Here is a 15181-nt window from a genome sequence, read left to right on the forward strand (position 1 = left end):
CAGCAAGCGCTTCAGGTCCTCCTCAGTTTCAGCAAGCAGGGTTGTGTCGTCTTCATAACGTAGGTTGTTGACGATTCTGCCACCAATCCTGATGCCACATTCCTCCTCGTACAGCCCAGAGTCTCGTATGATCTGTCCTGCATACAGATGGAAAAGGTATGGAGACAAAATACATACCTGACGGACCCCTTTTTTTATTTTGAACCATCTATTGTCTCCCTGCTCTGTTCTGACACTCCCTCTTGGTCCAAGTATAGGTTTCGCATAGCACACAGTTAATCAGAAGCCTCAGATCAACATAATGACAAATGTATAAGTTCATACTTTTTTTTAATAGCTCCATAAGTGACTCAGTTTCCCGATTCCTCTATAGCCTGATTGCTGGATGGTCCCCCAGAGAGTCAAACTTATCAGAGGAATGACTCACATGACTGTAGTTATGCAGGGTGGGTTTGTTGTAGAAATTGGTGATCAGTGGGGTTCGACTGGATGCAGCAGGCTGCTTGAACATAATCAGACTTCTGGTCCTGTGTTGTGTTTTGACATACTCCGTAGTGTAGAGAGTGCACTTTTTATATTCTCCAGCTGTTGCTGATTTGCAAGACCTTGCACCTGCAGTTAAGATAGTTGGAGATTAGAGGGTCATAAGGTAATGACTAAAAAAGCTAACTTTAGGCTAATGCCACAATACCTTTCTAATCTGTATGCTGAACAGGTCATTTGAGAAGCTGGATGGACTTTACAAAAAAGAATGTGGCATCACAGTAGGAGGAAGACTTAACAACAGCCTGTTCTATGCAGCTGGCACAACCTTGTTTACTCAGAGTGAAAGGACTTGAAGTACTTGTTGCAGAAAATCAAGGACTACAACCTTCAATATGAATTGCATCCAGACATCAAGAAAACAAAAATCATCACCACTAGGCCAATATGCAGCATCATGATAGATGGACAAAGGATTGAAATTGTTAATGATTGCATTTTACTTGGATCCATAGTTGATATCTTTGCAGCACTCAAGAAATCCAAGGATGAGTTGCCTTGGGAAAATCTGCTGTAAAGAACTTCTCTAGACTGCTAAGAAGCAATGATGTCATTATAAAGACTAAGATGTGCCTGATTTAGGCCATGGTCTTTTCATTTGCTTGTTATGCATCTGAAAGGTAGACAGTGACTAAGGATGACAGAAGGAGAATTGATGCTTTGAGTTCTGCTGGAGAAGAATATTGAGAATCCCATGGCTTGCCAAGAGAGTAAACAGATCTCTCCTGGAGAAAGTGAAATCAGGATGCTCCTTGGATGCAGGGATGGTGAAACTCTGTCTCACATACTTTTGGCATGTTGTCAGTAAGAATCAGTCTTTGGAGAAGGGCTTTATGCTTGGAAAGGTGGAGGATCAGCATAAGTGAGAAAGACCCTCAATGAGATGGATTGACACAGTGATCATAGCAGTGGGTTAAGCGTGTCAGAGATTGTGACATAGGCTCAGAATAGGAATAAGGTTCAAAACCATTGTTTATAAAGTTGCTGTGAATCATGGTTGACTGGACAGCACATAAAAACAACAGTCTTGATGTGTTGCCAGTGGTGAGGATTTTGGTTTTCTTGATGTTGAGGGGTAATCCATATTGAAGACTAACATTGATCTTCTGCAGTAAGTGCTTCAAACTTTCTCTTCACTTTTCTGCATTCAGTGTTGTGTCATTTGCATAATGAAAGTGTTGATGAATCTTAAATGGTAATGATCCCCAGAACACTTGATATATAGTAAAACCATTTTATATACATTTTTCTTAGGATAGGTTTTGTACTACAGGGCCCCACAAGAAAAAGACCAATAACCCAGTTACAAAATAGGCAAAAGAAATGGAAAGACTTTTCACAGAGGAAGACATTCAGGTGGCCAATAGACTCATGAAGAAATGCTCAATATCTCTGGCAGTAAGAGAGATGCAGGTCATAAGAGAGATGCAAATCAAAACTACAGTGAAATACCATCTTACCAGTAGCAGTGGCAAAGTTTAGTAGAGCAGCAAGTAGTAAAAGTTGGAGAGGTGTGGTGAGATAGAACTCATTGTTAGTGGTATTGTATACATTGTTAGTATACATTGTTAGTGGTATTGTAAAATGGTACAACCTCTCTAGAAGGATGTGTGGTGTTTCCTCAAAAAGCTAAACACAGAAATTCCATACGACCCAGCTATTCCAAAGCTTGGAATATACCCTGAGAAAATGAGAACTGAGGCACAGAGACTTGTATACTAATGTTCATAGCAGCATTATTCACTATATCAAGAACATGGAACAGCCCAAATGCCTAACCATAGTGGACGGGATTGAGAAATTATGGTCACTAGCACAATGGAATACTATGCAGCATGCAGGAGCAATGATTTTAAAAATTACTATCTAATGGGAGGGACTGGAGAGCATTATGCTGAGTAAGCTCAGTCTCATAAAGACAAATGCTATGCAAGACCATTATTGTAGAATGAATACAAGGATCCAAGGGGTGTGAGGGGGAGCTTAATCATAGCATCACATAATTTGATGGAGAGAGGGAGGGGTAGGTAAAGACCCAGTGTGAAAAACAATGTATATGAATTTTATGAACTTTGTATGTAAATGATTATAAAATTAATAAAAAAAAGTGAGATGTAGGTCAAAACCAAATGAGATACCATCTCATCCCAGTAGCAGTGGGAAAGTTTAGGACAGAAAGCACAAATAAGTGGTGGAGAGAAGCAGAGAGATAGAACTCTCATCCACTGTTGGTGGGAGACGTTTTTTCAAAAAGCTGAACATGGAAATTCCATATAATCAGCTATTACATTGCTTAGAATACACCCCAGAAAAATTGGGAGTGAGACACAGATGGAAATTTGTACACTAGTGTTTGTAGCAGTGTTATTCACCATCGCAAGAACAGCCCAAATGTCCAACCACAGTCGAATGGATTGAGAAATTGTTCTACATTCACACAATGGAATACTACACAGCACTCAGGAACAATGATTTCTGCTTAACTTGGGAGACACTGGGGAGCATTATGCTGAGTGAACTAACTCAATCTCATAAAGATAAATACAGTGTGAGACCATTATTGTAGAACTAGAAAGATAACTAGTAAAACATATATGATGATCCAGAGAGGGAGGGTAGGAGCAGAGGGGTAAGAATGGGCAGGGATGAAATCATAGAGTTGCACAATTTGATGGATGAAGGGAAGAGCAGGTAGGAGAATTGGGAAGGATCCATTGGGTATATGGAAGGACAGGGAATTGATGTACTTGGTTCATTATTGATTAGTTTTATTAAATATAATGAATTGAGGGGGGAGTTTAATTAGCATAGAAGAAAAAGAATAGGTTCTATGCTTTTGTTACAGTCTTCTAGAGGTTTTGTACACCAGCAAATTTAAGCAGTCATTAATTTTATTATGTATTTTTAGATTTAAGCATGTCTGGCATTGAAGTGTGATGTTCTTATTGTTATGTACTTTAAAGACAGAACTAATTTATAGCTGAACCTCCATGAAGTTTTCAGATGTAGTTAATTACATGGAAGATACTGCTTTTCTTTTTCCGATGCAGCAGTTGGTGGGTTTGAACCAGATTTCCTTGCGATGTCAGTACTACTCCTTAACGTTTGGGCCATCAGAGTGATATACTTAAAAATATATATACTCTTTGGCAAAAATGCATTGCTTTCTAGTTTTCCTTGGTTCTATTTAAATAGTTTTGCAGTATATTGTCTTGACTAGTTGTTGAACTAGAGATTGGTAACTAATACAAAGTAAATATTAGATTTTCTTCAGTAGAATATAATCCCCTAGATTTGAATACTTTTTAAAAAAAGGATGTCTTTCCCTAAAGGAAATGTATTTGAGTGACTATAGGCTAGCACTTCTGGAGGGGAGAAGGCTGATTCTGCTCCCCAGGAGACACTTGACAGTGCCTAGGAAGGTTTTGCTTGTCCATTACTTGCATGTGTGGGAAGTGCTTTGTGGAAAGGTAGGTCTCTAGGTGCCAAGGTTTCTGCTAAATACTGTATGTGCAGCAAAGGATTATCCAACTCAAAATAGCATAGCAAAGTTGACGAACTCAGATAAAGGCTAATTTGCCAATCACCAGTGTTAAGATGGTATTTGAAGTTTTGAATTTATGGGACTGGATGGAGTTGCTTAAGATTGTGATTACCACCTCTACTTCATTAATTTTGCTATTTGTATGGATGTAAAGAAATTCTTCTAAAAAAAAAGGAAATTCTTCTAATTGTTGTCTCCTTACCAGTTATTAAGTCAAACTGTAATCATTCAAAAACTCTAAATATGGTCATTGTTGAATCTGTATAGGGGAGAAACAAAAAAGCCTGTGCTTTCCATAAAGTCCTGTGCTCTGCTCTTCTTATGGAGGACTTTTCAAACTTCATTTAAAAATTATTTTTTTCCCATTATTCATATTTTCTTATGTAGTATTCCTCTAGAGTACTTTTTTCCCGTTCAAATTCTATCCCTTACACAAGAGAATTTATGACCTCTTATGTTTGTTTTTGGTTCTTTTGGTATTTTTTTTTTTTAACTCTTTCCTAAATGTTCTTTAATTCTGTGAGGAGTTGTTCTGCTAACTCAAAGATGGCACCTCTCTGGTGTTTCAAATACATCAGCAGCTCCTCAAGAAAAAGATGGCTATGCTCCTCCTGTGTTTTACAGCCTTTGGAAATCCACTGGAAGGTCAGTTGTGAGTTGGTTTCAACTTGACAGCACTGAGTTTAGTGTTTGAATTTCTACAAATTCGATTACTGATGATATATGTAAAGGGCCATGATAGAGTGCATAATACTGTGGACTGCTAACCTGAAGGTCAGCAATTTGAATCCACCAGCTACTCCATGGGAGAAAGATGAGGAGTCTCCTCCCCCAAAGATTTACAGCTTCAGAAACCTGATGGAGGGATACAAAGAGTTGTAACATACTAGATGGCAGTAAATGATATTTTATTGGACAGTATTTAGTTGATGTAGAAAATACAGTATTTGGGTTGAAATATTTCACTAAATTCTTAATTTAGGGACTTACATGTAATTACTATCTAGATATTGTCAAGGTAGTAATTGATTCACTGCAGATGCCTTTAATTTAAAGATTACTAATTTCATGCTTTGCTTTCCTTCTCCACCCTTCCCACATAGGCTTTCAAGGATATGCTTTATTCAGCTCAGGACCAGGCACCTTCTGTGGAAGGTAAGATGCATTTGCCCCTAAGTTCAGTCACATAACGTATCTTTTTAGGAAAGTGAAATTATAAAATACAGAACTAATTTGGTAATTTTCCCTGTTACAAAAGACATTTGCTTTTGATAATATGTTACAATTGTTTTAGAATTCATTTTTTTTTAATCTAGCTCATATTTACTCTGTGGTGATGTCTTTGACAGATATCCTTATGCTACCTTTTGTAACTTGTAAATTATAAATATTGGCTTTTAGAGTACAAGTTCTTCCCTGTGTCATGCATCCTTTCCTCCTTCTAATGTGTTTTTATATCAAACTACCAGTCTCTCTGTTGATCACTGTCTCTACCTATTTGACTGTCTATCCATCCATCAGTGGATCCTTACTTTCTAATTAGTCTAAGTAACACAGTTTTAACTTTCTGTAGTGTGGCTTTAGAGTAAAAGTGGTTAGACAGTGGAACATGTTTACTGTGGTTATATAGATTGTGTATATGTTAAGTGATCATGTATATGTATGTATCTGCATATGTGCAGTCAAGAAATAAAAGTATTGATTAAAAAAAAACACACCCAAGCAAACAGACTTTGATAATTGTTTTTAATTTTATTAGTTTCTAGAAAAACTTGAGGTAACCATGGCTTTTGTTGCCTGCAAGTCTATCACAGGACAATCATACATCCTCTCCAATATTTATTACTTGCTGTCCTGTTAAACTTGGCCACTGTTACTGGAGTGAGATGGTATCTCATTGTGGTTTTGATTCTATCTCTCTTATTGCTGGTAATTCTGAGCATTTCTTCGTGTCTGTTAACCATCCGAATATCTTTCTCTATGAAAATCTTTCCATGTCTTTTGCTCATTTTGTAACTCTGTTATTAGTCTTTTTCTTGTGGAGGCCCTATAGGATTCTCTGATATTTTTATATGAAACCCTTGTCTGAAATGGTATTGCCTAGTTTGATGTTTGTTTGTTGTTGTTTTTTTAAATGCATTTACAATTAATAAATAATTGAAGCTCAGTTACGCAGTCCTTCAAGGTATTTGGTTATTGCCAAGAAGTTTGCATAATTTTGTCTGCTGTTTGTTCTTCTCAATACCTAGATAAATTTATAACACATGCAAATATGGGTATAGAAATATTCTTTGCCAAACCTATATATGTTAAGGAGTTTCTACTCTTATTTGTTTTGAGATAAGGAAAAATTATTAAAAGGGACTAATTTTTTTTTAAATGTTCATTGTGGTTCTTTGATAAATTTAAATAATTTCTGAGTTTTATTGAATTTCTTATTTCTTGACTTTTGTTAACAGTTGTGTATAATGCAATATATGCAGAATTATCAACAAAGTTCTTAATAGAATGCTAAACTTCTAACATGTTACAAAGGAAAAAAATGTTAGTTTTTTAAATGTGATCTTTGGTTTTTTTCCTTGCACCTTAAATTTTAATAGATAGTTTTCTGGAAAAATACAAGTAGATGACTTTAAAAAAATGACCCTACCTCAAAATACAGACATTTTCTTTCTTACAGTTTAAGAAGATGGAAGTCCAGATTCATGGTGCTCACTGTAGGGGAAGGCATATGGGGGAAGGTTTTCTCCTTTCAAACTCTGCATATCTGAAGTCTCTTGGGGATCTCTGTGTGTCTTAATATCACTGTTCTCCTGGTTTTAGGGTGTTCTGAGCATGAAACCCTGGGTCCAAAGAACACATTCCACTTTGTAGTTTTGCTTTTTGGTCCTGGAATCCTTCCTTCTCTTCCTGGTTTTCTCTTTTTTATCTCTTGTAAGTGAAAAGAAGATTCAGATCAAGCCCAGAAAAAACTTTTAGATCGGGACTGTGACCCAAGTTAGGTTACTCCTTCTCACTGGCAACCCCTTACAGCCTTTTTGACTGTTTGCATTATGGCAGAGGAAGGGGATTATCACATTGTTGCATAACTGCAAACTACCAGGAATCTTGTCCCAGCCATGTTGACAAATATTTAAGGGAGGACAGGAAACACAATTTCATGACAGTAATGTAAAATCTTTGGTGCCAGAGAACAACTTTGTATTTTAACTTCAGAATACTATAAATTGTTGGCATTGTTTTTGACATTGAGGCAATTCTTACTCCATGAACCCTGTGTTTTTAGCTGTAATGCTCTCGAAACAAATGATCAGGTTTGTTATCTGAGAGACCTCTAGGAAGATTCTGACCATCATCCTTTTGTTTGATAGTGGAGAGCTTAATTGTTTATGCCACTCAGGGAATCTAGGAGACAGTAAGCAGATATGGAAGTAACTTTATACATACACTTAACTTGATCTTTATCTTAGACCAATAAAAGTAGAATTTGGAGTTAGATCCTGTTGTTGTTGTTGTATACTGTCAAGTTGGAACCAACCCATAACAGACCCTCCAGTGGGTTTTCAGAGGCAGTTAATTGCATGAGAAGAAATTGTCCATCCTTCTCCCCTGGAGAAGCTGGTGGTCTCAAAACAATGTGCCTTTGAGATTGCAGCACATCTGGAGGTAGATCCTAGGTGGTAATATTTTTACAACTTCCTCAAGTGATTCTAATATATAGCCAAGTCAAGATGGCTGCCATAATGTTCGTTACTTTTTTATTATTATAGTAAATAACTGTCCTCCTTATGGACAACAATTAGGCAGTAGATTTATAATATCATAAAAGTATTGATAATTTGAACATTTTATTACTGCAGAAACAAAGTGTTGTTGAATCAATTCTAATTTAGGGCAATCCAGTGTGTATCAAAAGCAGGATTATTGCTGTATAGGGTTTGCACTTTATGGTTTTTAAGAAGTAGACCACTGAGCCTTTTTCTGTATAGATTTGAACCTACCAGGAACTCATTTTTTTAACAGAAGAAGGTATTCTTCTCTCTCCCCCTTTTCAATTTCTAGAGCAGCCTAGGTGTCATAAAGTGCTAAATGTTGGACTTTTAACCAAAAGATTTGCTGTTTTTACTCACTGTTGACTCCGTGAAATAAAGATGAGGCAGTAAGCTCCTGCAAAGATACACAGCACCAGAAACCCTATGGAGCAGTTCTGCTCTATCCTGTAGGATTGCTAATGGTTGAAACTGCCTTAACTGGCAGTTTGGATTTTGGGTTTTTCCAAAGAAGGGTGACCTGACAGAGTGTGGAAATTATCAAATATCATTAATATCACATGCAAGCAAGCTTTTGCTGAAAATTATCCAAAAACAACTGGAGCAACATGTCAGCAGAGAACTGCCAGATGTAAGAGGCTGTGGTACAAGAGATATTATAGCTAATGTTAGATGGATTTAGGCAGAAAGCAGAGAGTACCAGAGGAATGTCTGTATGTATTTCATTGACTATGCAAAGGCTTTTGACTGTGTGGATCACAACAAACTGTGGTTGACTCTGAGAGGAATGGGAATCCAAGAACATTTGATTGTGCTTATATGAAACCTATACTTAAACCAAGAGGCAGTCGTCAGAACAGAGCAAGGAGTTACTGCATGGTTCAAAATCAGGCAGGGTGTCTGCCAGGGACATATTCTGTCTCCATACCTTTTCAATCTATATGCAGAACAGATCATCTGAAGGCTGGGCTGTACGAGGAAGAATGTGGCATTAGGATTGGTGGAAGATTCATCAACAGTCTGTATTATGCAGACAGTACAACCCTGCTTGTTGAAACTGAGGAGGATCTGAAGCGCTTGCTGCAGAAGGTCAGGGACTGCAGCCTTCAATATGAATTGAAGCTCAACATTAAGAAAACAAAGATTCTCACCACTGGGCCAATTGGCAGCATCATTATGGACGGTGAAGAGATTGAGATTGTTAACAGTTTTAGTTTGCTTGGCTCCACAGTCAACACTCTCAGTACCAGCAGACAGGAAATCAAGAGACGAATTACAATGGGAGAGTCAGCTGTCAGGGACCTCTCCAGAGTACCGAGGAGCAATGACATCAGGCTGGAGACTAAGGAGCACCTGATCCTGGCCATAGTCTTCACAGTTGTGTGCTATGCATCAGAGAGCTGGACAGTGACTAGGGATGATAGAAAGAGAATTGATGCCTTTGAGCTGTGGTGCTGGAGAAGAGTGTTGACTATTCCATGGACTGATAGGAGAACAAACAGGTTTGTCCTGGAGGGGTGAAGCCGAACTGCTCCTTGGAGTTAAGATTCTGAAGCTTCATCTGACATATTTTGGGCATGTTGCGAGGAGGGACCAGTCCTTGGAGAGGGATATCATGTTTGGGAGGATGGAGGGACAGCATAGGAGAGGAAGACCCTCGATGAGAGGGATCAATTAAGTGATGGGGGTAATGAGAGAGTAGGTGTGCCAGAAACAGTGAGGTTGGCACAGGGTAGAGCAGGGTTTTAGGACTCTTGTACATATGTTTGCTATGAGTCACAAGCAGCTTGATGGCACACAACAGCAACAACAAGTGCACGTAGAGGAACTCATGTTGCTTATACATGGTTTGTTGCCCTGCTAGCCAAAAGGGGGCTACGTGTCAGCGGCTCTGCAGAAGAGAGCTAAATTATTTCCTAACATTAGTATTAGTTGTTTTTGGTCCCAACATTCTTCTAAGTGGTATAGCACTGGTCTGTCCATTTGCTGTACATAAGTAACCCTTGGTTTTTGTGATGCTAAATACTGTGACACTGATGTGTCCAATGCAATAATGGTTACCCATGGTGGACAGTGTTTGGTGGAGCTCTCAGATTAAAACAGGCTTGGAAGCAGGAGTGACAACCACTTCTGAAATACTTTACCTCTTGAAACTCTATGAACTTGGAGAAACCATGAAAGTTATACAAGTGTTCAGATCTTTTGTTCATAGGGTTGCTAAGAGTTGTCTATGACTTTCGGCACTTAACAATAAAAGGCATATAATATTTAAATAGCAGATGTATTACTTAGACATGCTAAGTGATTATAGCTTAGATTTTACACACACACACACACACACACACACACACACACATAATAAACTTGCTTTACAGGGTACATGGAATAATTAAGATATAGTAATTAGTGTAAGAATGACAAAAAAATAAGGGAGAAGTCAAAAGAGAAATAACAATTTCTTAGTGTCAAATAAAAATAAAAGCATAACGTACCAAAATTTATGGGATACAATTAAGAACCAGTTATATTTGGAAGTACTATTTGACTGAGAAGATGAATTATAATTCTTTGTGAAAGACTGTACAATTATTTTTTAGGAAATGATTAAAATAATCAAACATTTTTCTGTTAACTTTGCTATTCTTTTTTGCATTGTCTCTTGTAGACAACATAATGTATTAAGTGTGGAAAAGTGACCACGATTTGGATTTATTTCTTTGTTTATTTTAATGTGGAAGAGCAAGTACTCAGGAGTCAAATGAAATAGTGTTGCAATTTTGAGGAAGTTGTGGAAATTGATGTTAAATTTTTTTGTTTATATTGCATCTTTGCAGTATCCTGGCACTGGTGAGATTTTCCCTCTTGATGTTTGGGAAAGATTGAATTAAGCTGCAAACTAATGTTCTCCCATCAGTGGATCAGTAACATTTTAATAGGATTATTTTGAAGGAAGATAATTATTAAAGGTATGAAAATAGGACTCTTAACTGGAGTACCTGCTGGACATCAAAAGTGTTAAATTTTCCATTTTAGAAAACAGTGGAAAATGTAAATTAATCACATCTTCATCTTTTCTCTCCCATACTCAGATTTTTTTAGTGCCTTACTTTATGATAATTTATATATTGTGCTTAATTAACCTATTCTGATTTTTAATCTAAATTTTAAGTAAAGCATCCAGCCTTATTTCCTATATTCTTTTTTTTATAGTAGTGTTTTCTTTAGAGGCATTAATATTTTCTCTTTATTTGTGGTGGAAAAATATGAGATTCACCTAGCTGACCTAGGTCATAGAATTAAAATGCCATATACTAATTGAAAGTACCATTGAAAGATCATTTTGCTTAACCTTTACTTTAGATTTGTTCTGAGACTAAGGGATGGGAAAGGATTTGCCTAAGGTTTCATGGCTCTGTAATGATGATCAGGATGATTAATGCTCTGTATAACAACAAAAGGGAATATGGATGGTAAAATAATATTGAAACACAAAGAGACCTTTTTGTTGTTGGATTTACATTTTACTTCCAAATGGTATCTTTGGGTAAAATTTCAATTTGATACATTCTCTTGAGTTTGTATCATTAAAAAATTTTATGAAATATTTATAATTTTTAATAGCTACTAGACTTCTGTTAGAAGAAAAGTATACAACCATATATAGCTCCTTCATATTTCTTATTGACCCTACATGGGGTCCAGAAACGTTGGGCAAGGCTTATAAGATTAAATATGTTAGGTAACAGTTTTTATGGAACTTGTTGTTGTTATGTGCCGGCGAGTCGTTTGCGACTCATAGCGACCCTATGCACAACAGCCCTAAACCCTGCTCTGTCCTGCGCCAACCCCAACCGTACTGCCTCTGACACACCCATCCCGATTACCCCAGTCACCGAATCAATCCATCTCATAGAGGGTCTTCCCCTTCTGCGCTGTCCCTCCACCCTCCCAAGCATGATGTCCCTCTCCAAGGACCCGTCCCTCCTGGCAACATGTGCAAAGTATGTCAGACGAAGCCCCAGAATCCTTGCCTCCAAGGAACTGCCCTGTTTGCTCAAAAGCATCCACTCTCCTTCTGTCCTCCCTAGTCATTGTCCAACTCTCTGATGCATAACAAGTGATTGCAAATACCATGGCCTGTATCAGGCGCACCTTAGTCTCCAGAGAGACACAGTTGTTCCTGAGTACTTTAGAGAGGTCCCTAACAGCAGACTTTCCCATCATGATACACTTTTTGATTTCCTGACTGCTGGTGCCAAGAGATAAAATTGGAATAAATGTACTACATAAAACAGACACCGTAAGGATCTTGAAAGAAAAAAAGTGTTAGGTAAAACTGAGAAATGTGTGTAAATTGTAGACTTCAGTTAATACTAATAGACTAATACTGCTTTACCAATTGCAGTGTGTGTGTGTGTGTGCGCGCGCGTGCGTGCATGTATATACACACACACACACACACATACCATAGTAAAGTAAGATGTTAATAAAAGTGATTGTGTAGGGACTATATAAGAATTCCCTATACTATGTAACATTTTTGTTAATATAAAATTATGCTAAATAGAAAAGTTATGTTTTAAAAACACCCCTCAGACTTTGTTCAGTTGAAAATTCAGCTCTTAACTGTTGTGGAGTACAGAGCATGAGAGCTTGAGTTTTGGGTTTTTTTCTGTTTTAATGTTCATTTTCTCTTCCTCTGGAATATTTTAATGAAGACATCAATGAATAGAAGTAAAAATGAATCCTTTTTCTTCAATGTTCTTTGAAACCAAAGGGCTAACTGGGACAGGGAGTGGGGCAGGTAGGAAGAGGTGAGTTAACCCAGCCAGCCGCCTGCTGCTTTTTTTGTTGTTAATATATGTGTTTTTAATTCTTATCTATCACCATTAAATAGATGTTTACCTGCTGTCTAGATGGCTGAGCATATAATTTGATTGTGTGTGGGATGTGTGTGTAACAGAACAATACTAACATTGTGGTTTCTTAGAACATACAGTCTGTGGTGATACATCTAACAGTTCTTTAAAGTAAGGTCGCTGGTGACAGGAATTCAAGGTTTTAAAGATTTTTTGTCTGTGGCTTTGTATTATTTTGATGCCAGGCATCCTTTTGATTGCTATTTCGTAAGCTATAAAGAGAATGAGTTTTTATGTATTATAAGATGCCTGATCACTTTTTGTGCTTTTTCTTATTTAGTATGCCTCCTTTATAAAGGGCTTTAAGATGGGATGGAGTTGAAAGATCATTTGTGAATATTTTTAGTGCATATATATTCAGTGCAATGTATTTTTTAGTTTATTTGAATTAAAAAGGAAAGACCTACTGATGCTTTGTTTTCCTTCTTTTATAATGAATTCATTTTAATGAACATTGTGCATAGTTAATACAAGCTTAAATGCATCTTCTCTGATATAGCTAATGAGGCTAACTGACTTTCTGAATTAGAATGAATAGGTACAATTAAGGAGGACATAAGTCACTGACCAACCTTTATATTAATCTATGTTTTTCTCCTTTTTATTCTTCCTTTCCTCTACCAATTCTGTGAACACATTTTGTAGGCTTGTTTTTGCTTAGGTTCCCTGTACTTACTCCACTTGCTTAGCAGATGTGTTACAGTCTCTCCCTAAGCTCCTTAGAATTCAGCTCTTAGTGGAATTGAAGATGAAAGTATGCCTGTAAATTATTCATTTTGATTATATGCTTGAATGGACAGGGTCCACTTCAGGCATCTCCCATCTCACCTCTGTCTCCAGATCTTTGTTGTTTTAACAGATGCAAGCTGTGAAATGGAAGATAGAAAAATGGAACTGCATTTCTAAAATTCATGAAGTAGTGTTTTGTATGTGTAAGGTTACTCTCAATTCTGTGCATTCATAATATATTACCTTCTCATGCTATTAATAACTTGTATCTTCCCCTCTTCTAATTTTCCATTTTATCTTGCATCATTAAATAAAAAATATTTACATGATTTTTCCTTCTGTCAACTTGCTCTACTGAGGTAATCTGGGTTTGCTGTGATGCTGAACCTTCTGCCATTTGGGTGTCAAATGCCATAACAGTTGGCCATAGTGCACAGTGTTTGGTGGAGCTCCCAGTTTAAGACAGGTTTGGAAGCAGGAGTGGCATCCACTTCTTAAACCACATGCCTATGGAAGCTCTATGAGCTTGGAGAAATGACGGTAGTTATAGAAAGTCTTCAGGTCTTTTGTTCATAGGGTCACTGTGAGTCATGTTTGATTTGATGGCAGTTGACAACAACAATAGAAATGAACTCATTTGCTGTTTGGAATAGAACTAGATCTAATTGATTATGTGTTCAGCTAAGCAATAGCAAAAGATTAGCTTTTCTATGTTCCATGATTTTTGGGGTTTTTTGTTAGGTATGTATGGCTTTAACTACTTATCTATTTTTAAAAACCCTTCCTGATGAGGTTTAATATTTCAGGTGCGTTGATTGGGTGGCACAATGATTAAAAGTTGTTACCTGAAGATTTGGTGATTTGAACTTATTAAACATTCTCTGGGAAAAATAGCTCACAGTCTGTGTTCATGAAAATTTATAGTCTAGGAAACCTTATGGGGCACTTCTCTGTCCTGTAGGGCCTCTATGTGTTGGAATTAACTTGAAAGCAATAGAGTTGGGATTTTCCTTTTTTTGTTTAAATATTGCAGATAACTATCAGCTATCAATACAGTGAAATCTTAGATTTACTTGTGGTACTGCAACCTTGCTTTGAGATCTGTAAAGAAATACAGGTGGTTAATTGTTGGAAGTTGAGATAAGGCCAAGACAACAAAATGATCCTCACCTCATAAAGAGTAATCTATCTTAGCTTTGGTAGCTTCCTTTTTTGGTTGTTGCCATGGAGTTGGTTGTGGCTCATGATGACCTTGTTGTTGTTGTTGTTATGTGCTGTTGAGTTGCTTGCGACTCATAGCAACCCTATGTACAACAGCCCTAAACTCTGCTGTCCTGTGCCAATCGCACTGCCTCTGACACACCCATCCTGATTACCCCAGTCACTGAATTAATCCACCTCATAGAGGGTCTTCCCCTCCTGCGCTGTCCCTCCCCCCTACCAAGCATGATGTCCCTCTCCAAGGACCGGTCCCTCCTTACTACATGGCCAAAGTATGTTAGACGGAGCCTCAGAATCCTTGCCTCCAAGGAACTGCCCTGTTTAACCCTTTCCAGGATGAATCTGCTTGTTTTCCTAGCAGTCCGTGGTACTCTCAGTACTCTTCTCTAGCACCACAGCTCAAAGGCATCAATTCCCCTTCTATCCTCCTTGGTCATTGTCCAACTCTCTGATGC

The 15181-nt window shown here is 37.5% G+C and overlaps 1 protein-coding gene across 2 annotated transcripts in view; it reads left to right on the forward strand.

Annotated features, from left to right (window-relative positions):
- XPR1 (xenotropic and polytropic retrovirus receptor 1) overlaps positions 1–15181 on the forward strand; it is a 252287-nt gene that overhangs the window by 36675 nt on the left and 200431 nt on the right. For both annotated transcript variants that reach the window (XM_006887736.1, XM_006887735.1), the window contains exon 2: positions 5191–5242. In XM_006887736.1, the coding sequence (XP_006887798.1) occupies positions 5191–5242 (52 nt within the window). The remainder of the gene's footprint in view (positions 1–5190; positions 5243–15181) is intronic.

This window comes from Elephantulus edwardii, unplaced genomic scaffold, assembly GCF_000299155.1.
Source record: "Elephantulus edwardii isolate Elephantulus edwardi_28Jun2011 unplaced genomic scaffold, EleEdw1.0 scaffold00061, whole genome shotgun sequence".
Lineage (NCBI taxonomy): Eukaryota > Metazoa > Chordata > Mammalia > Macroscelidea > Macroscelididae > Elephantulus > Elephantulus edwardii.